At 34.7% G+C, this 24,845-nt stretch overlaps 1 protein-coding gene across 1 annotated transcript in view; it reads left to right on the plus strand.

Moving 5' to 3' along the window:
- LOC118181290 (D(1) dopamine receptor-like) overlaps positions 1-11,563 on the plus strand; it is a 599,888-nt gene extending 588,325 nt beyond the window's left edge. Inside the window, exon 2 of the mRNA XM_085816223.1 lies at positions 898-11,563. Within this exon, the coding sequence (XP_085672349.1) occupies positions 898-2,081 (1,184 nt within the window). The 3' untranslated portion in view covers positions 2,082-11,563. The remainder of the gene's footprint in view (positions 1-897) is intronic.
- The last annotated feature ends 13,282 nt before the right edge of the window (positions 11,564-24,845 follow it).

The following is a 24,845-nucleotide window of genomic DNA, read 5'->3' on the forward strand; positions in this document are numbered from 1 at the left end:
AATCGCAAGGAGTGATATCTGGAGACCAATCTTCTCTTTCTTTTTGCAATCTGCTCTTTCTTTTTGAATAGCCCTGTATTATTACATTCGCAAATTTTAGTTAGGATCGTAGTATATTACTTCATTTAAATACATATTTTAAGTTTCATTAAAATTCTAATGTTTTAAAGACTTTGAAAGAGACTATACAGGAGTCCTTCGCTGGAAATATTTTGTTTTGAAATTTTAAAACAAGATTTCATGTTCTCCAATTACAGTGGGGCTAACTCTTAAATTTGCAGATGTAACGCAAATGCTTAGTTAAATGTTACAGGCATTTGTCTGAAATCTGAACCCGATTGGATTTTTTTTAATTCTGTAAATACTTTGAAATTTGTTCTTTAATTTTCTAAATTTTTTTGAAATTTTAATATTAAGTAGTAATTTTGAAGCATATATTTGCAATTTTTTCATATTTAATCAATACGTGTGCGGCTTCTTACAATTTAATGAACAAGCATGCTTCAGTTTTATTAAAAATAACACACAAAAACCATAAAAATGCTTTAAGAAGGTAACAGTTCACCACATATCTTAAAATTGCAAAGTAGATTGCGTACCTTTGGATGTTAGAGATTGCTAATTAAAATATACCAGTGAATGAAAATTCGTTAAATGCAAATCACAAAGGTTATTTAATGTAAAGGTCATAATTCCTACTTATCTTTTTTTAATGAAAATAATTTATGCTTAATAATAATTATTACTTAAAATTTTAAAGACTTGAAATTTTTTCCGATGCAGTTTCGATGTGTGATAACTATCTTAAATGTCATCGTGACATTATTTAAAGAGCATTTTAACATGAAAAGTTATTAATTGTACTTCTGTACCACTAAGAGATAATTATTTTTTTAGGATTGCACTGGAGTGAAGTGACAGGTGGAGAACTTGGCCTGCGCATTTTTGGAGCAATCATCTGTTCTCTCCTGGTAACTATGACTCTAATCGGAAATATTCTTGTGCTAGTGGTTGTGACCAAGTTTCGTCGCCTGCGGTCCATAACCAATCTTTTGCTGGCCAGCTTGGCGACAGCTGATATTACTGTTGCATCGTTAGTCATGCCCTTCTCTATCATTTATGACCTTGATAGACAATGGAGGTTTGGACCCATCGCCTGCCATCTTTGGATATCCTGTGATGTTATGTGCTGCACTGCTTCCATCCTTCACTTATGCGTCATCGCGCTGGATCGTTTCTGGGCCATCACTAAACCTTTCCGCTACCGATCTCTGGTTTCACGAAAGCGGATAGGGTTTGTCATTGCTTTCGTGTGGATGTGCAGTGCTGCTATATCCTTCATTCCCATTTTTCTGGGGTGGTACAGTGATCATCCAATTAGCATATTCCAACCGAGTACCCAGTGCTCCCTTACAGTCAATCATATATATGCAACCATATCATCCTTAACTTCCTTTTATCTCCCACTGCCAATAATGTTCTACGTATATTTTCGTATTTTGATGGTTGCGGAACACCAGGCCAGAGAGATCAAGCAACTGGAGAGATCCCTACAAGGTGCAGGAGCTCATGGAATCAGAAGGAGTCTTAGACGACGTTCCAAACAAGTGGTAACAGACACAAAAGCCATTAGGACATTAGGTATCGTCATGGGAGTCTTCTGCGTGTGCTGGTTACCTTTCTTTCTTATGTATGTCATTTTGGCATATTGCTCAGACTGCTATCTCAGCTATGAAATTCGTAGTGCCATCACGTGGTTAGGCTACTTCAACTCGTCGTTTAACCCCTGTATTTATGCATTCCTAAATAGAGACTTCAAAGAGGCTTTTAGAGTGGTGTTATGTTGTAAGCATCATAATGGTGCCGGCATGGATGAAACAAGCACAGGTGGCAAAGGAATAAGAATGGACAGATTAAATGCAGACGCTATAACACCAGAAGCAAGGACTCCTTGCCTGAGTCCTCAAGTGGACCATGTATCATGGCCTTCAGGTGAAGTTGTGTATGATCAATATCAGCCGTCATCATCTCTTTTAACAGTTCCGGGGGCCAAGAACCATGTGAATGAGCATTTTCTTTGACTTACTTAACGTTACTATTGGTGCCATTCTAACACACAGAGCTTTTCAGAAGTTTTGATGCGATGTGTGGAAACTTTACATTAAAGGCAAATAAGAGTAATAAAAATTCAGTCGATTGAAGTTTTCCTGATGCACCAAAATTTTCAACAAATATGAAACATTATTGCTTCGAGAATGAAATATTGAACGTTTTTTTAAGTGCTCAGAGAAAGCTGCTTAATTGAGCCCTCAATATGTTATAATTGATAATTGAGTGTCCTACTGCCGAGAGTAAAGTCTTATTTTACGAGCTTGTTGGATCTCTGATGAAGATTTCAGGGACAAATCAATGATTACACTTGAATGTTTTGATCCTATTCACTTATTCTGGTAACCTGTTTTCAAAGAATGCTTTCAAAACTGTCTAAAAGTTATAAATATTTTACATTTTTGATCAATTTCTATTCAAGATGCTGAGATTAACTGGATCACAGAGCTTCAAATGGATCACAGAGCTTCAAACCTGTTACCATGTCATGAGCTTCTCAGATGAAGGCTTATAATGTCTTAAACACTACTCATATTTGCTGTAAATCCTTGATGTTTCAGTAATAATTTAAGTATATCAAATACTTTGGTGTTTTATGGAAAAAATTTCCTAGTGTACGCTATGCATTTGAGCTCTTACGTTTAAAAAACATTCAAGTGAAAATAACAAACTGTTAAAGTTTTCACAGCTTTGTAAATGCTCAAATTCAATTGCACAAGACGTCTCGTAAGCTGAGATTCAGCTTTCAGTATGCTACTTATTTCTGTAATCAGAAAAATGTTCCAACCTTTTTGACATCTTCTCTCTATGGTATGGAAATGCTTATAGTCGTAAATGCTTATTAAACTTCAACTGCACTATAGTCATTTGTGGATGTGTTTTCATGTTATGTGTAATGACTGATAAAACCTGCCATTGTACACGTGAAATTGGTAAAGTATTGAAATTTGAAATTTAAATCGCTTATTCAAAACTAAAGCATCTCGATTAATCGAACATTACTTGAACAATTCATGAACTGCATTTCTACTTAATCATAAATATGCTTTTCTGATACTCAGTTAATATAACTCATAGATACACTGGAGAGGCAAAACATTATGACCACCTACTCAATAAGGCGCTGCGTGCCTTTTGGCCTGCAAAACAGCTGCAACTCGCCTTGGCATGGATGCTACGAGTTCTTGGTAGATGGAGACAGGTTGTACCAAATGTCTAAGCAGCGGTCACGCAAAATCGAAATATTCCAACACGATCGTGTTTGAGCTCTGAGCTGCCACTCCATGACATCCCAAATCGGGTAGATCTCCGGCGAGTTAGGTGGCCAGGACATTAACTTGAATTCATCCTTATACTCCTCGAACCACTTCAACACGGTTCGAGCCTTGTGATATGGGGCATTGTCCTGCTGGAAGATTCCGTTGCCAGTTGGGAAGACAGACGCCATGTAAGGGTGCAATTGATCTGTAGTTATGTTCAGATAGTCAGCAGCTTTCATGGTTTGTTGTACCACAACTTACAGTCTCAAAGCCGCCCACGAGAACGTCTCCCAGAGCATAATACCGCCACCATCAACCTCTGTATGACTTGCTGTACAGATCGGAGCGACTGTTCGCCTGGAAGACGGCGTACCCTAACACGGCCATCGACGTGATGGAGGAGAAATCATGATTCATCCAGGCAACAGGCAACTGTCTTCCACTTATCCATGGTCCAGTCTCGATATTCCCGCTGTAAGCGTAGTTGACAATGATACTTGGTCAACACAGACACATAAGTCCCGTCCAACAGTGTCCGCTGTGCAGTCCCATATCCAACAGTGTCCGCTGAACTGTGTGCTCAGAACCACTTGTACTCTGACCTGCATTGTACTGGACTGTCAGCTGAACCACTCTCTGGGATCGACTTTGCTGTAGCAAGCGGGACAGTCACCGACGTTCCTTTTTGATGACGTATGGACGTCCAAAACCTTGGCATCTACCGTCGGATTCACCACGTTGTGTAAATACTAATAACAGCAGATCGTGAACAATCTATCAGCCGTGCAATTTCGGAGATACTCGTTCCGAGTCTTTGGATCATTACAATATGCCGTCTAACAAATTCGCTTAGATCAGCAGCCTTTTCCGTTTCTCGCATAAGTAAGTGCAAGAATAAAATCCTTACCTTCTTCAGCAGCAGTCAAATACGATTCCCACTTCATCACGTTCCCTCTACGTCATCCAGACGAGTTCATTGAAAAACGTGCGGTTGGTCATAATGTTTTGGCTCATTAGTGCATTTTCCTTATGCATTCAATAATGTTTATGCAAAGCAAGATTCTTATCGTATAATCAAATCGTATCAATCATAATCGAAGCATTAATTTTAAGGCCTACAGCTTGTTATTTATAAGCTAAAATATTTCAACTGTTGCAAATTTTATTTGAAATACAAATATTATATACAAAGTATGAAATTCACAATAATTTTGCAAATTGTGAACACACTTCGCAATCCGCTGTAAAGCTTGGATAATCCTATTCAAACTCTATAAACTGAAAGCGCTTAGGAAACGCCGTATTTTTCTTTTGTGCATTTATTAAGAGATCCTTAATGATATTTCTAATTCATAGAAAAGCAATTTTACTTCGATTACTGACGAAACCTTTAAAATAAAACGTTTAAGAAACAGAGAGTGTTAAGCTAAAGAAAAAAAATCATGTTTCCTCTATATTTATTTAAAAGACCTTTTTCTTTTATTAGTTCAAAATGTTTCATTCCTAAAGTGTTAATAGATATGGCAACTTTGAATGTAAGTTTCCTTATTCAAATAGCAATTGCAAGATATGTGTCAAAAGCCCGTTGTCAGACCAGATTCTCTTGGGTGTGTTTATATTGTGTGCAAATATGCCTCACATGCATCTTTACCTGTCCCTAATTGTTTCATAAGAATAAATTGAATTTAATTAAAAAAATTAAATTTAAATACATATTTAATTAAATATTCTTTGCGCCATTGCTGCAAGGAATGAAATTTAAATTCTTAACAAATACGTATAAAAGTAAAAAAATTTAAATTCTAAAAAAAGGAAAAAAGCCAAAATAATTTAAAATTGTGCAAACATGTAAAAGCTTGAATTCCTAGACCTGCAAATTATTAAACACAGCAAAATTAAATTATTTGATAAAAGAAGGAATTTCCATTTTCCTACTATTAAACTAATTAATTGGAACTCTAATATCTCTAAGAAAGTAATAGAAAACACGTTTCATAGCCAAATTATCAGAATAAAAAATATATGTACTGAAAATGACGATTTAAAGGAAGAAATCATAAAACTAATTAATGTACAAGTTGATAACCAAGTACCACCAAAATTTATTAATTTATATATTAAAAAGGCAGTCCTTCACTTTACTTTATAATTTTTTGGCTCTTTTGGATATGATAACATTACCTTAAACCTTAGCTGGAGGGTAATGAAGGATATAAAAGAGTAGAGAAATTATTGTAAATTTTTATTGTAAATATTTTGTAAATATGTATATTTAATCAATACTGGATTCTTTCCTTTTACTAATAAAGGGCCAACTCTTTTCAAAAGTCTCAATTATAGCCCGAATTGAGTGAAGATTTTAATCTTCTTCTTCTAATTTTCCATACTTTAGCCAGTATTTAATTAAGTTTTGATATACCAATTGAAATCAAGTTCATTAAACTTTTAATATTTTCTTTCATCAAATTTAAGCTTTATTTAACTTCCTAAAGGAATTTTTGAGAAATTTCTGGGAATTTTTAGAGGTTTTTTAAGGACTTCATTTCAAAAAAATTTTGGGAAATTTTACTTTAAAACTTTAATTTTAAAACATTTCAGTTTTTCTTAATTACTTTAATTTTTTGCCATTTTCACACAAAATATCTTTCACTTAATTTTTTTAACAATTTTCACAATTTTTTAACAGAACACACATTTTAAATTACAAACAGTTTACATTTTTTTCACATACCACTACACTTTAATTTCCTTCAAGCAAACTTACATCTCTTGATTGGCTCAGTTACTTAACTCCCTAAATAATTGATATTACTACCTTTAGGATTTTTTATTTAATTTAATTTAATTTTTAATATTAATGTTTAAAAAAATTTTTTTACTATAACAAAGTTAGCAGTTTGACACTCAACTTTACCTACATAAGCGCCATCTATATAATTTGAAGAACACACTTACTTCTCTTTCACAACACTTTTGCAGACCCCAACACTCATATAGTAGGTAAGTTAGGATTAAAACTTACTATTTACTTGCTTTAAATATTTTTTAATTTTTTTTTATGTAGTATCTAAGTATTTTTTAAATATGAAATTATATTTTTAAATATATATTAGTTTTTTAAAAATTGTGAATTAGTTCTTTTTGTTTCTTATTGGTTTATATGGATTATGTATAGTTCTTTTATAGTTTCTTTTTATTGATATGCATATTCGTGTAGGGAAAGTTTCTGTAGACAAGGATTTCTAAAATACATTGGTTTCTAGAATTTTTTTTATTATTATTTTATAAAAAATTAATTTTAAAAAAAATTTAATTTTTCTAAAAAAAAAGTTTAAATCTTGACTTTACTTGCTTGTTACTCAAAAGACTTTCCTTTTTGAACTTTAATTCTTAAATGTTAATTTCTAAGGGTACCACTTTATTGGAATTACTTTTGGTTTTGACTTTTACCCTTGCCTGCATGAATGACGAAACACGAATTGAATGATTGGGGAGTTAGGTTTGGAGGCAACTTCCCCTTGATAAGTCTGTCTCCTGCCTACTCTACGGTCATTCACATATGCATTTTTTAAAAAAATTGTTTAATTTACTTTTAATTTATTAAATTAGTAGATTTATTTTAATGGATAGTTTTTGCACTTGATTTGCTTATGCTTCTGAATTTAAATGATATTGCAGATTAGTTCGAGAATTAAATCTTTTACATGTTTGCACAATTTTAAATTATTTTGGCTTTTTTCCTTTTTTAGAATTTAAATTTTTTTACTTTTATACGTATTTGTTAAGAATTTAAATTTGTTTACATTTACCTGTCCATAATGTTTTCATGAATATCTTATCACGAAATGAAACGGAAGTAATTGTATACAGATAAATTGCCTTCATCTCACATAATGAGTCATTTTAGCAGTATATAAAAAAATCAATTAAAATGAATAAATATATTTTGAAAATAAAATGTTATTTATGATTATTGGAAAATGAGGAAAACCTTTTTTTTTTGAATCATTTAGTATAAGTTTAAAGGTAAATAAATTGCTTTATAGTAAACATTTCAGAAATTTTTCAAGTTACCCAACAACAATTGACTAAAGTTAGCTTAGACACTCTTTCGCTATATTAAAATTATATCACTTCCCTTCGTCTTCGTAACGCTCTTGTAAAGTAAATTCCTTCCAGATTATGAATGCTTTCTCAGTCACGTGATTTAACTGTCGGATAGCTAACTAGTAAACTACCCTCAAAGGAAAGTGATGCCAAAGATACGCACAAGGCTTCAGGAAAATTTAAATTCATGAGACATTCCGTCTGGACTGCTGCATGACAAACAACTTGGAATGATATCCGCCATCTCGTTAATTTGAATATCCGTTAATATCCGTTAATTTGAATTCCTAAATCTGTTCGGTGTGGACCTAATAAAGCATGAGTGGTTAGGCTGAGTGCGGTGATGTATCTCCTGAGCCTGATGGCCGGGAAGAGTAATTAAATTTTAATTGAACGCTTGATGACGAAAATTGTTCCTTGCAGGTGTATGTGAGTGGGGCGTGAGAATGAGGAATTCATCGATTGGAAAGAATTCGACAGCTCTCTTTGGTATCTCGTGAGATTTCGTTTTGACCAACATATGCAAACATGACACCTTTCAGTGTAGCTGTGTGTCGTAATTACTTGATGAAGATTCATTTGTGTTAAATGAAAAATTGATTTTATTACCTTAGCAAAAACTTATTTTCATAATGTTCCTTTTATGTGTTTCAGAACTTTAATAAAGACAAAAGCAAAAAGAAATTTTAAAAAGATTCTAAATAAATACCGTGCGCTCGCAGTTGAACCTTATTCCAGAAGCGACTCAGGAAATGATGCAATCCAGTATACTTACTTACATGGTAATAAAGAAAAGGATTATTCGGTTTAAATGAGCTAAAAAGTATCGCTAAGGATTAAGAAGTTCTGATGGGTGTTATATTTATTGATATAATGCGATTACCAAATGTTGCGAAGTTCTGAAAATACTTGTATTTAACAAAAGTCATAATACTTGTATTTAATACAATTAATTATATAAAAATTAATTATATAAAAATTTAATACAATTAATTATATAAAAATTTAATACAATTAATTATACTTTCTTAAATACCTGTATTAAGTCAACATGCTCACCATTGACCCTTAATTATAGCAGAGACTAAATCAGGCAATTATTACCATACCTCTAACTCACCCAACAACATCCTTTTTGATGTTGTAACTTGCTACTAAGGCTATTGCTGCTAAGCCTTAAAGAGTTGATAATATGTTATCGACATAACATATTAATAAATCTTGTAACAGCGTTTTGACAAATAACGTTCTTAGAAGACAAACTTACCGAGTCGCTTAACATTTATTTAGGAACTACAGGGTGCGGCAGCGTTCATAGTGCAATTTGACTTGCGTAGTACAAAGATGTACTACATGAAAGCGCGCCAGCTGGTGCCGCATTCGTGTACTAATGAGCTGACATTTCGAGTATGACAGTGACATGAATCGGTGGAGCGCACAGCATCGTGTTTTTGCTGTTGAAAGTTATTTCAAGAATAACTACTCTGTTATTGCTATCCAGCTTCTATTTCGGCAATTTTCAACTTGGGACGTTATAGGAATGTTCCAGATGGACGAACCATTGCGATAGGCATTTCCAGATAGAGTAATTTCCCGTTTTGGTGACATTTCCTGGCCGCCTCGCTCACCTAATCTTTCATGTGCAGACTTTTCCCTTTGGGGCCACCTGAAGCAAGAGATTTTCCGAACACGTTGTGCCACCATTTCTGAGTTGAAAGATCGCATCAGAACTGCCGTCGGCAATGTCCCAGGGAATAAGTTACGCCGAGTTATGGCAAGCTTCCAACGCCTCCTAGATGAATGTGTTGTGCAGAGAGGGCATCATTTGACAGGCATCATATTCAAAAAGTAATCCACACAGTGGACAATGACTTACACATTAGTAAATGGCATACTTTCAACTATTAATTGGCATAAGAGGTAATAAATAAATTGCAATTACTGCCTTGTGGTGTGTTTTTAATATCCTACTATGAACGCTGCCGCACCCTATATAATCGTACCATTATCAGATATACTTTATGAAGTCTCGTCTTCTTTGGTAGTAGCAAATGCACGAAACTTCTAAAACCTTAAGTGAATTATCCGTCAGTCTTATAAAATATCACAGACACTGAAAATTTGTATAAAGGATACCTTTATTTAACTGAAACAAAAATTAACAGAAGGCATCACTTGTGCTTACAGAACAGCCAGCATTTGTGGTTTTAAATCAAAAGTATTGAGTTAGGATTAATACGTTGTTGTAAGATACCCCAACAGAATATAGATAAAGAAAAGCGAAAGTTGGCTCTGACCTAAAGTCGGCGTGACAAGCCTACGTCATGGAGTCTATTATGAGAGCAAATTTGGAGAGGGTCTTTATGTACGGGCATTAGCATTATTGCAATTATTAAACCATAAAACCAAAGAGACTTATAAATCATCCACAGTTATACATTACTCAGACGTATAATTATCCAGTATTCGTTAAATTTATGTCAGCGTATAAGATAATTCTTTGTCAAAATAACAGGAAGGTTGGAAAATTGTAAGCAATAAAAAAGTTAAACATTTTATAAGGTATTTCCCCCGCCTTGCTATCGAATGGTTCTGCACACTTGCCCGGTATTCCAGAGGTCCGTGGTTCGATTCCCGGCGAAGGCGGTTGCGAATTATTCATATTGCCTGATTCCTAAAAATAATGTCTCTACAGTGGAACCCGAACTAAAAGGGTTTGGATGATGACTCTCCACTCCCAGGATTTGGCGATTGGGTCCCCTAAAACCCCAGTCGCCCTTTAAAAAGAGGAGTATATAAGGTATGCCCCCTCTTCCTAGCAAATCTTCGTGGTGTAGTGGTTCTGCACACTGGGCCGGTATTCCAGAGGTCCGGGTTCGATTCCCGGCGAGCCTGCTTCCAAAAATATCCTAATGTCTCTACAGTGGCGCCCGAACTAAAAGGGTAGGGGATGATGATTTATCCCCATCCAGGATTTGTCGTTTGGATCCCCTGGAAACCCCAGTCGCCCTTTAAAAGGGGAGTATATAAGGTATTTTCCCCCACCTTTCTAGCGTGCCTTTGTGGTGTAATGGTTCTGCACGCTGGGCCGGTATTCCAGAGGTCCGTGGTTCGATTCCCGGCGAAGGCCGTTGCTAATTTTTCATCTCTTCTGCTTTCAAAAATTACCAAATGTCTCTAAAATTTTATAGTAATAAGATATTATCTCATTCCTTAAAATAATTGAAATTATAATACTCAGTCATGAATTAATTTATTATCCTAATCATCTCAAAAAATTATATTTTAAAGAGCATTTTATATAATCAAGGTACTCTATTCTTCTGATGAAAAGAAAGATTTTTTAAAACTATATTTATGACCGCTTTCTGAAATGAACATTAAATTTCTTTTCGATAGCTCAAAAGTGAATGTTACTGTGTAAATAATTTAATGAAAACGAGAAAAAAGATGTTGTTGAAGTTTAGTTTTACTTTAGTTTTGTACTAACATTGATATCCCTTCCCAACACTGACGAATGATAGTTATGTCGACCAATAACATATTCAGTATACAGTCAGTATATTCAGTAATTATTATGTATTGGTTTTCATTCATGTGATTTAAATATTTTTGTCTTTATGTCAAACAATTATTCTTTTTACAAAGCTTCAGACTGCGTATGAGTAAATTTTGGAAGTGCAGTCCAAATATATATGTGCTAGATCTTCGTGTGTTAAATTTATATGAATATATTCATGACCTTTTTATTAATGAAAATATGATTTGTAAGAAAGAGTTTGGCATGCATAAAGTACTTTTTTAAAATTCATGAAACGTAAATTTTTGTTGTACATTTCAGAAGTCAAAAATAATTTTAAAAAATATTATCACGAAAGTGGTTTTCTGAAATACATACTGAACTGAGAATTTTCTTATATCATTACTGTATTCCTTTTTTTATATGATTAGTAACTAAATAAATGTGCTTTGACGCCTTCCATTTATTGAAATAAATGTTTCATGTTCACAATATTCATGTTACATGCCTTCCATCACGCTTTCCTTGTTACCAAATGTTTGTTGTTGCTACAATAAAATCTTTTTTTAAATAAGTTTTGTGATTTATTCCTTTTTCCATTGAAACCCAAAACAAAGTTCTAAGGATATTTCATTTGTATAGCTTACAGTTTTACTAACAAGGCCATATGGTTCTATTATACAGTAAAATGGCACAGGTTGAATGACACTATAGAAAGTTTTTTAAACTGTATTTCACAAAGAATATGAAAAAGCTGCTAAATTATGAAGAGAAGCATGATGAATAATAGATGGCAACTCCTAATTTGTTCTTCTTAAAAATAACGTCCTAAAAATTGTAAATTATAAAACAGAAGAATATGTAAATAATAAGTTCTAGAATCTAAAGTGAAATGGCTCTTCTAACTTATTCCATGCTAATGCTGCATCAGGGAACATCACTACATTTAAATTATGTCTGATTATAAAATCTGCATCACAATTTTTAAAACGAAAATTTTATACATTGGTAAATTAAATCGGACGGAGCATTTTTTATTACCTCTTTTAAAAATATTACATGTGGACCTAGAGGCAATGCAAATCAAATATTTTATCTTTTCTGCTATACTTGTCCATTTACATACAATGCCACGTAGATTTTGCTACAGCGATTTGTGTGCATTTGGTACAGGTATTTATGAAACATTATGCCTGGAAAGTGGGTATTTTGGGGATATTTGTGGATCTGGAGGATTGGTTACAGTGGGTACATGGACCACGAATGACTTGTGCAAACAGCTTTGGGCCTCTGAGTATCAGTAGCCATACAGAGCTGGCCAGTACAATAACACGTGCTTTGTATAATGTGATTTTGACTAACAGTATCTATAGACAGCTAGCTAGTACAGCACCATGTGTTTTTCCCAGAAATCACCGAGATAAAAATCTACATTGCAATAATATAATTGTATTAGCAATGCAGCGTGCATTTGAGAGGGAGTTTTTAACACGCAGAGGCAAAGAAAAATTTCTAATCAGAAGACAATCTGTGCAGAGGTGAAACAGTTATATACTATTGAAAATGTACAAAACAAACAACACACATACTGAGGACAGTGAAAACATCGCAGAGCATCCAGAGAAGGATAACTCTGTACAACCAGACAAATTGAGCTTTAAAAATCGGAAGGAAAAAATCAGAGGAAATTCATGACATATTGAGGACATAAATCCGGATGTCCTTGACCGTATCGTGTCAAGAGTCCTTAAACCTTCACTAAACAAAAATAATCATGAACTCAATAATGTGCTAACTTTAACCCTTTGGAAAAGAAGCTGATATTTCAACAGTCGACTGTATTACTGTATTATTATACGGTTTAACAAAATCAGGGGAACAAATTTATTCCGAGAGAACGGATAAATTTTCGTAAATATACAGCACAGTATGAAAATAAATTTTTGAAAAGCGCAAGAAACTAAAGACTCGAATAAGTAAAAATGTTAATTTAGAAGTCAAACAACAAAAATCAGGGTTATATTTTTCAAATTTTCACAGGACTAGTTTCGATGGTTTTACCGAACCATTATCCTCAGCTGCAAAAGCGCAAATGAACAAGATAAGATATAATGATTAGATAAGATAAGAAAGCCTGGACAGGAGATAAGCTACTGGCGCCATCTGTTGATAAAACCAGAACTAAAACATAATTTCTTTAAAGGCTGAAGGCAAAGATGGATTGGAATTAGGGTCATTAACTAGAACAGAAAGATCTTTTTTGAACGTGAAATGCCTCTAGAAAATCCAATTCACCAATGGAAGATGCTTTTTGAATAATTTTGGCAGCAGAAAAATTGAAAGTGTGATTTCCGGACTAACAATGTTGGGCAACAGAAGACTTTTGTGTTTCCTTTTTTCTAACATATGCCTCATGTTCCTCAACGCGAAATTTTAAGGCTCTATTAGTTTAACCAATGTAAATTAAACCACACTGGCAAGGAATCCTGTAAATACCCCAGGAATTCATATCCGGAATGGGGTCCTTAAGTATGGAACTCGGAATTTTATTGATGGGAGAAAGCTGATTTTTGTTGTTTGACTTCTAAGTTAATATTTGTTCGGCGTGTTATCGTATCTTAAGTAAAAATGTCTTTGAATGTAAACAAAGGTTCATTTTACAAAAATTCTGAGTGTTATACAAACCATTACTATTCTAATAGAAAAAGAAAAATTAAAGTTTTTTTCCCCCTCTCCCCCAAAATCACATTGAACATACAAGACGACTTCACATTAATGAGGTTGTCGATGAGAATTGGGTGAATTCTTCCCTACTCAGTGAAGAGAGTTTATAAGGCAAAATATTATATTATTTATTCTAGACAAAATTTAAACATCCTGAGTCTACTACTTTTGAGTAATGCGAGATACACACATACGTGCGTAAGCACCTACGTACAGACGTCACGAAAAAAATTTCTTCCTTTTTAAATCCATTTTACAACCCGTTTTGGAAAAAATAGTCATTTATTCTGTCCATACATACAACGCAGCTGATGGGACAGCTTCCGTCTAAGGCTATGTTGTCAATCGGAATTAAGTGCCGTCCCACCACAAATTCAATCTACAATGTTGCGACCCCACACAGCAAGGGCAGACAAGGCAGTACCAGTACGGTCCGCATATTTCACAAGTGCACATCTGTATAGCCACCGAGGGAGTGGCTTCTAGGATGGACCAATGGGCATACAGTAATATTTCTGTCATGTCACATAACCTTTCGCGTACTTTAAGATTTAAGCAAGATGGTTGAAAATATTTTGCAACGCAATTTTCTGTACAAAATAGTTAAAGCATCCTCGATTTCTTTTGAAAATCTTCATTGCAAAGTTAGATCAAATAAATATAAGCAGTTGTGAAGATTTCACTACCTGGTTGAAAAAATTTGAAATAAATACAAACACATGTTGGACGACACTCCGCAAAAATATCCATGTGAAATATTACTTAATAAAAGGTGAATAAGATGAAGAAAGAAATATGTGATCCCAAATGCTATCTTTACATAAAACTATGCATATAAGAAAAATATTTACACCAGTTATATATGTAAATAGAAGTCAGCACCTTTTATTGCAATCTATATGAAAAAGATGTTCTATAGTAATAGCCGTCTACAGAAAAAATACTCATCAAAAACGTTCAGTCCTTCTCAGCTCAATGAAAAAAAAAATTATGTTAATCCACAGGTGTTAGTAAATGCGTAATAATCGAGGCTAATTGTAGGGTGAGTCATTTTCTCAATGTAAAGAGCCATAATATGCCGTGAGCATCAATCCAAATAATAATGCGTGATAAAAATTGCGAAAGTGAAATATCAGCGATTCATTAAACTCATGAAACGAAAGCTCTACGAGATTTTGTACTATTACGCCATACATTTATAACTGCGAAACAAATGCAAATTAAAACGTAAACAACATACGCTCACATGCTCAAAGATTTAGCGTCATAAGACAATAGAAGTTCATTGGTCTATTTTCGAAACCCCTCCCTCAGTGGCTACGCTGATGTGCACTTGTGAAATATGCGTACGGTCCCTGCCGAGCCTTACACTGTCCCGAGTAGCCTCAGGCCTTCTGTGAAGACTGATTATATACCCTCGTGGTTGAGACTGCCTAAGTACAGATCCTAGCCAGTACTTCCCAGAAATTCTCCTGAGTCTACCCCCGAGGGGAGTTCGTGCATACAAGTTCGCCATAACCAGGACCCTTGACCTGGGAAATCCTTACGAGGTTAGTTATCCGGGTCACGTGGACCTCTCAGTGGTGGCGCAGGCCCCACAGTCCCTGCCCGGCTTTATACAGCCTCAGCAAGGACGAAAACATATTGTCGCTGATGCAAAAGAAAAATTAAACGCTGCGTCACCTTTGCCCCGGGGCACCACTCCCTCGGCAACGGATAGATTCGTTTTGGTGCTCTGCCTTACTCTGTTAGTCCCCGTCACTGGGACCCTGAGGACTGAACCCCCATCGAGAAGGTCACAAAACTATCATACTATATAGCTCCACCACAGCCGGAAGAACAGACACGACACTACCAGTACGGTCCCTGCCAAGCCTGAACCAACCTGAGTACAGTACTCGGGCTCTAGTCCCGTGAAATCAAATTATATACCCCCGTGGTTGAGACTGCCTAAGTACAGATCCTAACCAGTACTTCCCAGGCTTTCGCCTGAGTCAACCCCCGGGAGAAGTCAGTCAAAGATCTCGTTCAAATGGATTGCAGAGCAGTCAAAATGGATATTTTCTTTCAAATTTGATACCCGATATTATTCGCGACTACAATAATTCCTTTGCTACTTCGTACAAGGAGTAAAAATTATAAATATAAGATAGTGATGGTTTATGATACAAGCCTTATTTTGAGTTAGTGCTTTTTTGCATTATCGCTTTAGATGGATCATTTATTCATGCTTTTCCGTGTGAATATCGATATATTTTAATATCAGTAAAATTTTTTTATTAAAATCTAGTGTCTTTTAAATCTATAAACGCAACTTTTAAGAGTAACTGACGTAATCGAACTCCTAAACGTGCTTCACTAAAGTAGTTAGAAACAATACATTTTTCATTAAGAATGAAGATGATGTTACAGGAAGTTATAGCCTCCACATAAGATGAAAGTAATTGAATTATCACAAACACGCTCTCAATACACAAAGGATTACCTTCGCAAAATGCTTTTCACATTAGAGGTTAGATTAAATTAACACTTTAGAAGCAAACTTTGAAAGCTATTTGATTAGTAGAAGTTTTGTAACTGGAAAAAAAGTTGATGAAAGTGTAATCTAGACAGAAATATTGACGTTATCAATATATTATACCCTTACACGTTTACAGATTTTTATTTCGTTAGAATCGTCATATAATCTCTTCATGGAAAAATTACGGAGGGTAATACGTTCATAATTAGAAAGACTATATATTATAAACAGATATGAAGTGTGTTGTGTTGTTGAGAATGTTTTTTTAATGGCCAATGATGTACTCTTACTTTTTTTTTTCCTTTCTCGGAAAACTCAGAACAAATTTCGTTAAACAAGAATTTTAATTAATTTATTACCTTTTGAGTTTCATGCTTCCTGTCTTCCAAATAATATGTCGTTGAATTATTTTGTGTCTTACTATATTTCCTTTTATGCTTCAAGGGGAATAATACTGTTAGGTTTACAAACTCCTAGACGATATAAAAAGAATGAAATTGAATCTGAGAATTAGCTAAACATTCGGCAGATTCCACTCTTTCAACAATACAAATAAACAAAACTAAACATAAATGTATTTAGATGCGAAAATAATACACGAAAATAAAGGATAGAAAAGTTCAATATCTTTATCATCCAGTTTAATTTCTTTAAAAAAATTATCTCAGTCGGCTTTGTTTATTCGTTTTGTTTAGGGTAAAAATTAATGAAATTAATTAACACTGCAATATTAATAAATTTTCACGAATTAACTGGTGAGCAAAAGTAATTAATCGTCCAGATATTGAAAATTATCCTTTAAAATTTATTATTAATACAAAACTATTCCAATGATAATTTTCAGTGCATATACAAAAGCGTATTTCTGTGTAATATTATTGTATATAAAAATTAGAAATGTCACTTTCGACTCTAGAAAGACTATTCGAGCAAAGTGAATTTATTTATTCTCTATAGTTTCATTAAATACACAATTCACGCTATTATCAGTATGCTTAAGGGGACTCCAAAACCTTAAAACCCATACGATCTTCGAATATGTGACTGTTGCAAGAATTGGAATAACTTATTTATTTTAAAAGAAATTACTTCCAGCGTTTTACAACTGACTGCATAATATAGTTGCTTTCTGAAATACTAATCAGAGAGTTTGTGTTGCCACAAATATTTTTATAACTTAATCCGCTTTGTGACAAAATGTTTCGTCATGTTTCCCCCTCGCGCGCACAGTTTAAAACATTTTGTTGCATAATTTAATTCCATATTTAATATATAGCTTTTATAACTTTTAGAAACTACTGTGAACCAAAAATTCTAAGAATTTCATTCATCGGATTTTCGGTTCAGTTAGAAAATAGTGGCCATATAAAGAATTCCATCTAATTTCAAGTGTGTACCATTAGCCATTTTTAAAATAACATGCGCGCAAAGTGGAAATATGACGAAAACTTTTGTCACAAAGCGAATTAAATTACAAAAATATTTGTGGCAACACAAACTTTCTGTTTGCTAGTTTCCAAAGCAGCTGTCAGCTGTAAATTGCTCGAAGTAATTGCTTTTAAAATAAATAAATTATCTCAATTCTTGCAACAGTCACATATTCGAAGATCATAAGGGTTTAAGGTGTATGAGCCCCCTTAACGTCTTCTAATTTAGAGATCTTACTCTTATAAAATCTAAGCATAAGTAATTAAACTACTAGCTAAGCATGTATTTAAGAAAAAATAAATGAAAAATCTAGTAATAAGTAAATATAGTATTTCTGGATCATAAGTTTCACCTCAACTATTCAACAACTTGCAACTTAATAAATTTTATCCTTTGATACTATTTTATCCGCTTAGGCCTCTTCTTTATTTTTGTCACTTAAAACCTCAGCTCTTCTGGTGAATACACTGCGGTTTGTAGCAAATTTATTCTTTAGCACATCAACAATCATTTTTACCTTGAAATTATAGACCCATTTCAAACTCAAAACCTGTAATTTTATCAGAGTTCCTGAAAGATCCTAAAAACATCTTAATTAGCAATCCCAAACATGTAACTCAGTGCAATAAAAATGAATAAAATAAAATAGGTCTTAACATTCATATACAGTAAATTAAAAATTATTTCAAATATAAATACGCAATTCCACACTGCAGACAAGTAAATGCATAGTTTTTCCAATAAAACTCTAAACTAATACTTTGCCTCTATAATAATATAAATACACGGTTATGCAATGCAGATAAATAAATGCCTAACTTTACCAAAAATTATTTTATCTGTGTAATAATGTAACACAATACTTTCTCAATTATATATAAATAGACTTCTGGCTGGCTTGCAATTTCCTATATTGCAAGCAAAACTGAAAATTTGCTTATCGTTTCTTTACACCAATTACTGTCCTTTTTTTTTTTATTTCCTTGTACGAAGTAAAAAGGAAGTATTGTAATCGCGAAAAGTTTCAGGCAGCATATTTCAACGAAAATATCCATTTTGACCGCTATCGAATGCAATTTAACGATGTTTTTGCGTGATATCTGTACATAAGGACAGAATAAAAGACTCTTTTCCTCCAAAAAAATTATAAAACTGCTTTAAAATGAATTCTGAAGAGAATTTTTCATGGCGTCTGTACGAACGTACGTACGTATCTCGCATAACTCAAAACCGTGTAGCCTCAGAGCGTTGAAATTTTGTATATAGGACTGCTATAACATGTAGATGTGCACCTCGTATTTTGGTTGCAATCGGCCGCACCAAACGTATATAAATATATTTATATATATATCCACTCTGTTACCCGGCTGAGTGATCTCAGTTTCTTTACTCTTATATGTTTGTAAATTGTACATTTTTTGCTTTAAAAATGATTTTATTATGTTCTTTTATCTTCCGGTAAGGTTTTTATGCCTTTAGTAAATCTGTATGCAATATTTTTAGAATTATCAACAATTTTAAAGTTGTTTAAGTGCCGCTAAGCCTTTTTTTTATGGCGGCCATTGATGTTTACATTTGAAACAGGAGACAAACAAAAAACAACAAAGATAACTCATTCCTTTATTATTGCCAATTAAATCATGCTTAATTCTTTCTGGAATTTTTTCGAGGAAATAAGTGTTTGAGATTTACTTCGTAATTTTTAATACAGATATTTTGAGTTTTTATGTATTTTTGACTTCTCGCGAAACGAGGATTGAATTAATTAAATGAGAAATACTCAATCGTCTGTGAAAAACTGTTTCTTTTTTGTTTTGTATGCTTAATTTCTTTTATACATCATTCTAGCTTTATTATAGTATTTGAATAGAACATGTGGCAACGATTAGATAGTTCTATTCTTTAAATGATATAAATTTTGTGCATTATGAGTTATAATATGAACGAAATATGTAAATTAACTGTTATATAATTATTGGATTATATAACAGTTAACTTAGTTTCTGTTATATAATTATTATATAAGTTAACTGTTATATAATTATTAATACTGTTAAGTGAATCTAGCGTCAGAGTGTCGCTATAGTAAACAAATACTAGAGTGAATTTTAAAGAATGTATTTATTCTATTGTGGTTTATGCGCTGTCGGCGAAGTAGATTTAATTCAATCCAATAAGTTTAAAGGAAATGCAAGAAACAAATGCGTATAATTTAATATTCCGTACAAGGAAGTCATGTGGTGTACACATTAGATTTTATTCTTCAGCGTTTGTGAGTTACACTAATGTTTGTGAAAATTGCAACCCCATGAAGGAATTATGCAAACTGAACCAAACTTACAGGAAATGCAAAGTGAGGTAAGATATGCAAATGATTAGAATTACAAAGCGATTGCGCATACCTCGAATGAGAACCGACCGCTAGGATCCATGAATATAAAGGACTACAAAGTTGCGCTGAAATCTGTTTATCGACCTCTGTCTACGATGAACGTTTAATCAGTGATCAGTACGCTTCGTCAACAGTGGGAAAGTGCCATACCAACAACTAATGGAGTTCGAACGAGACGGCATCTTCGGTATGTGAGAGGGCGCATCGAGCAATCGCAGTCCGCACGCGGCGTAATGCTACAACAATGATGCCTGTTTGGAAGAAATGGATAGAGGAGAACCAAACAAGGTGAAATCCTGCCAATGGGGCCCGCAGTAGCCCAACTGCACGGGACGCGTAATGGCAGACCGCACATTGAGTTGAACAGTGTTAAACGAATGTCGCATACTGCGCATGCCCAGAAAACAATTTGGCGTAATTACTATGTTGGCGCGATTTGAAAAGAAGATAAATACGGTATATGGTAGATATACCGCCATCTGATTGTAAACAAATCTGGCTTTTAAATCTTCGTAGAGTATAATGTAAATGTAAATTAATTCTGTGTTAAAATACTATTTTTTGCTGTACTGCTCAAACAACTAGAAAGCTGAAATTATTGCGAAGTAATGTGAAGCAGTGTTTGCATTAAAAATGTAAAATATAATACCTATGAAATTCTGTACATTCCTTTGGAACTGTACAAATTTTCGTTCAGAAAAAGAGGCCCACCAGCGGCCGAGTGGTAAAGTCGCTGAACGCTGGTAGCTCGGTCCGAGGTTCGAATCCCGCGAACGGGCTGGCTGCATGGGCTTTTTCGTGGTTTTCCCCATGTGTAACGTGTATACCAGCCAGTTTCCCTTAGAAAGTCCTCCACGAAAGGCATCACTCCTTTTAGGCAGATAGCCCTCGAGGCTTTGCCATAATCACACACACACACGTTCAGAAAAAGACTGAAATTTAGGATATATTAGTTGAAAATTTATTCATTATACTTTTAAGCAATAAAAACAATTCAGGATTTACCATACGTTCCATTCGTACATACATAAAGAAACACTGAGGGATATAACAAGTGCTTGCAAATAACACTGAAGAAGTTTTACAATTCCTTAATGCTAGTTATTAAATTCTTTGAAATGATAAAATAAAAGCGCGAATATACGCTAACAAACTAAGCGAGATACTCCAGTTTACAATTACTGAATTATAACATGTAAACAAATTACATTTAAATAACGAATTATTACGAACATATGTTAACAAATATTAAATGCACTGTTATTGATAAATCACAATGAAACATATATTAGAAAAATAAGCAAGTGCAATGGGCATGGACGTTAAAATAACTAATAAGCAAAGTTCCACAACATTAAAACATCACTCGAACACACTCGACAGCCATGGTGATCACGAATAAGCTAGCGTAGGGTTGCTTAGTCGCCAATATTTCTCCCCGCGCCAAAGGTACACCATCAAGCATGCGCACTAAGCGAAATTTGCTTAACATTGTTCAACTCAATGTGCGGTCTGCCATTACGCGCACGGGACGACCGACACCTCATTCGCATGGCTGTGAAGGATCGTACAGCCAAAGGATCTCTAAGGAGAAGAATGAAAGCTTCCAGAGACGCAATGTAAACCTGTTTCGCCTCTGCGCCGCTGTACCGAAGAGCCACGGCTATGCAGTGAAACACCAGCGCAGGGTGAAATTTAAACAGCGCAGTTCGAGGAGATAGTAAATTTTTTACTTTGAAATAACTCAAAATGTTTTATTTTCATACATTTCTGGAGTTTTATGAGCAAAAGGATGTTAGTTGGAATTTTGGGGCGAATTATAGAAATCCTGTCCAATTTTTACATTCAATTTAAACAGCGAGCCGTACGAAGACAAAATTTAAATGAAATAAATTTCTTAATTCTTTTCTTCTGTAAACTTAAAAAGGGGGGAAAACACATGCCATACAAAACGTAATAAATTTTTATGGATCCATAGTTAAAATTTTACAGTGAAATTTTAAAAGCAAAATTTGCAATCACTAACTGAAACAGAAAAAAATATTTAAAGACAATTTAAGGCACCCCTAAATAAATTGAAAACACTGAAATACATTATAATTATCCGACAACAACTTTAAAAACAAATTACCATGAAAACGTTTAGACAATTATTTGGAATGACCATTGTGAAAACCAAGAGCAAAGTTTTCACTCAATAGCCAAAACTATTTCACTTACAGCATTACATTTAAAAAGTCTTTAAAAGAATTTCACATAGCTAAAACCAAGTACCTCTGACTACAACAACAAAGAACGCTTTCGAACAACGTGGTAAAAGATAGCTAACATGGCCGACGGCATGCTGCATTCTTTGATGCTGCTTTGTTGCCTCCTGATGTTATTTCGCACATGCGCAGTGAGGTACGGAGGGTGGATAGCTTTGGAATGGTTTGCTCCTTTAAAGTAAGCTTCAGGGATATACATGATGTGTCTCTTCGGTCTGACGGAGCCACATTTGCCCCGGGGAACCTTTACTTCTTCTCCTTAGAGATTCTTTGGTACAGCGTCCTCTCGTATGTTAGCACAACGTTGAAGCACGGCTACGGGTGTTGTATTATCCAGCTCTACAGTTCGTCGCCGTATGCTGCAGCATGAACTACGTGCGAGGGTTCCTTTCCTCCCCGTCGCTGAATCACATACGTCTCCGACTTCAATGGGCACCGCAACACAGTGCGTGCCATGCCCTGTGGCAAGGAGTTGCTTTCTTCGAAGAATCTCCCTACAATCTGGAGCACAATGATGGAAGAGTACCGTCTTTTAATGAAAATAAGACATCCTCCGAAAATGAGCCCTATCGTGATTTTCGGAACTTTTTGTAAAATAAGACGTTCCCCGTAAATAATCCCTGGTTAAAATAATGCGACAAAAAGAATTCGTTAAAGAAAGTGGGTTGATTTTATGCTGCCACCACTGTTGAAGGGTCAGAATAGAGTTTATATGTATGTTTGGGATTCAGCCAGTATACTCACCGCGCTAAAGACATGATAAACTTTCTTACTGAGAGGAAGATTGATCAAATGATGATTCCGGCAGGAATGACTGGTTACCTCCAGACACTTGACACTGCAATAAACAAGCCATTCAAGCATCATTTGTGGACGGAAATCAATGAATATATTGAAAACAGAATGGTGAGAAATCATCGAGGTAATTTCGTAAAACGAGGCTGACAAGAAGTTGTGAATTGGGTAAAAAATTCATGGAATAAAATAACTGATAGTGATGTTTCCAATGCACTACGAACAGGCTACTACTTAGACAAGAAGTATTCATTTAACGATAGCTATATCGCAAGACATGAGAGATTCGGACCAATGATTCAACAGGAAATGGATTTAAAAGAAAATCAGAATATAATTCGGAATTTTATTTATGACGATGTTCCAGAAGAAGATGACATGACTGTAATTGAATAAATTTAAATTTCTGTATTCTGTGTAAAATAAATATTAAATAAAAATATATAAATATACTTTTATTTTTGCCCTCCCCCGAAAATAAGCCCTAGCGCGTATTTTGGACCAAAAAGGAAAGTAAGACAGTGTCTTATTTTCGGAAAAAGACGGTATGTGTCAGACGTTACAAAGGGAAACGGCTGCTACCACAGTATGTTATTCAGACCGCACAAATGTCTGGCATCATGGTGTGGGGAGATATTAGATATGACCGTCGTCGATCCCATCTAGTGCAGATTGCGAGCAACTTCAAGCCAGAGGTCCTTCCCATTCTTCAACGCATTCTGGGCTCTGTACTTCATCAGGGTAATGCCCCGTGCACATATTTCTCAGACTGCGCAAGCCTTTTTAGGGCCCAACAGGTTTCCCTTCTTCCATGGCCTGCTTATTCCTCGGATCAAGCGTCAGTACGTTAGTACATTGCAGTCAGGTACCCGCGCGTGATGCGCTACCCTAGATTATCATACTATACGATTTTCGATCACATAAAGTTCCTAATTTGGAGCAGGTACGAATACATGCATGAAGATGGCGATAATCCAGTGAGATCTCAAGAGACTGGGCCACCGCAGTGGCTAACACGCCCCATCGGGCGAGGGCAAATGCGGAGTAAGAAAAAAGAAATGCCAGTTGCAACCGAATCCAAAGAGTCCAGTGTGACACACATAGTTATTGAAATACAACACACAAAAATATAAGCAATAGTGAGAAATTGGGTACATAGATGCAGAAATGAAAAATTAATATAATATATTAAACATGGGTGATAATTTGTGAATTTATAAATTAACAATTGCAGATCAGAGACATTGCATATAATAAGAAAGCAAATCAACAGGTTATTTTAGATGTCTGAGTACGGCCCGAGGCCTTTTTTTGAAGGCCTGGCTATTGTAATTATAATCCAATACAGGGATAGTAGGGTTACAGACATTAGGGATTTTTTGGTAGAATCTGAGGGCCAGAGTGGCCATATATTCTTTTAGATATGGTATATTAAGTTCGCGGTGGATTGCCGCGTTTCTAATAAACCACGGACAACCCGCCGCTTGCCTAAGCACAATATTTTGTAGAACTTGCAGTTTTTGCACATGGGTATCATAAGTATACCCCCAGACAGGGCAGGCATAGGTGATGATGGAACGTAACATGGCTTTATAAATGAGTAATTTGTTATCAATAGAGAGAACGCTGTTCCGGGCAATTAAGGGGACAAGTGTAGCTTTACGAACCCGGAACTTTTCAATAAGTTTTGTAATGTGAGGGGTCCATGTGAGAGTTTGGTCTA

The sequence above is a fragment of the Stegodyphus dumicola genome, chromosome 4, assembly GCF_044657685.1.
Source record: "Stegodyphus dumicola isolate Sdum_Otavi_A_Nest chromosome 4, ASM4465768v1".
In the NCBI taxonomy this organism is placed as follows: domain Eukaryota; kingdom Metazoa; phylum Arthropoda; class Arachnida; order Araneae; family Eresidae; genus Stegodyphus; species Stegodyphus dumicola.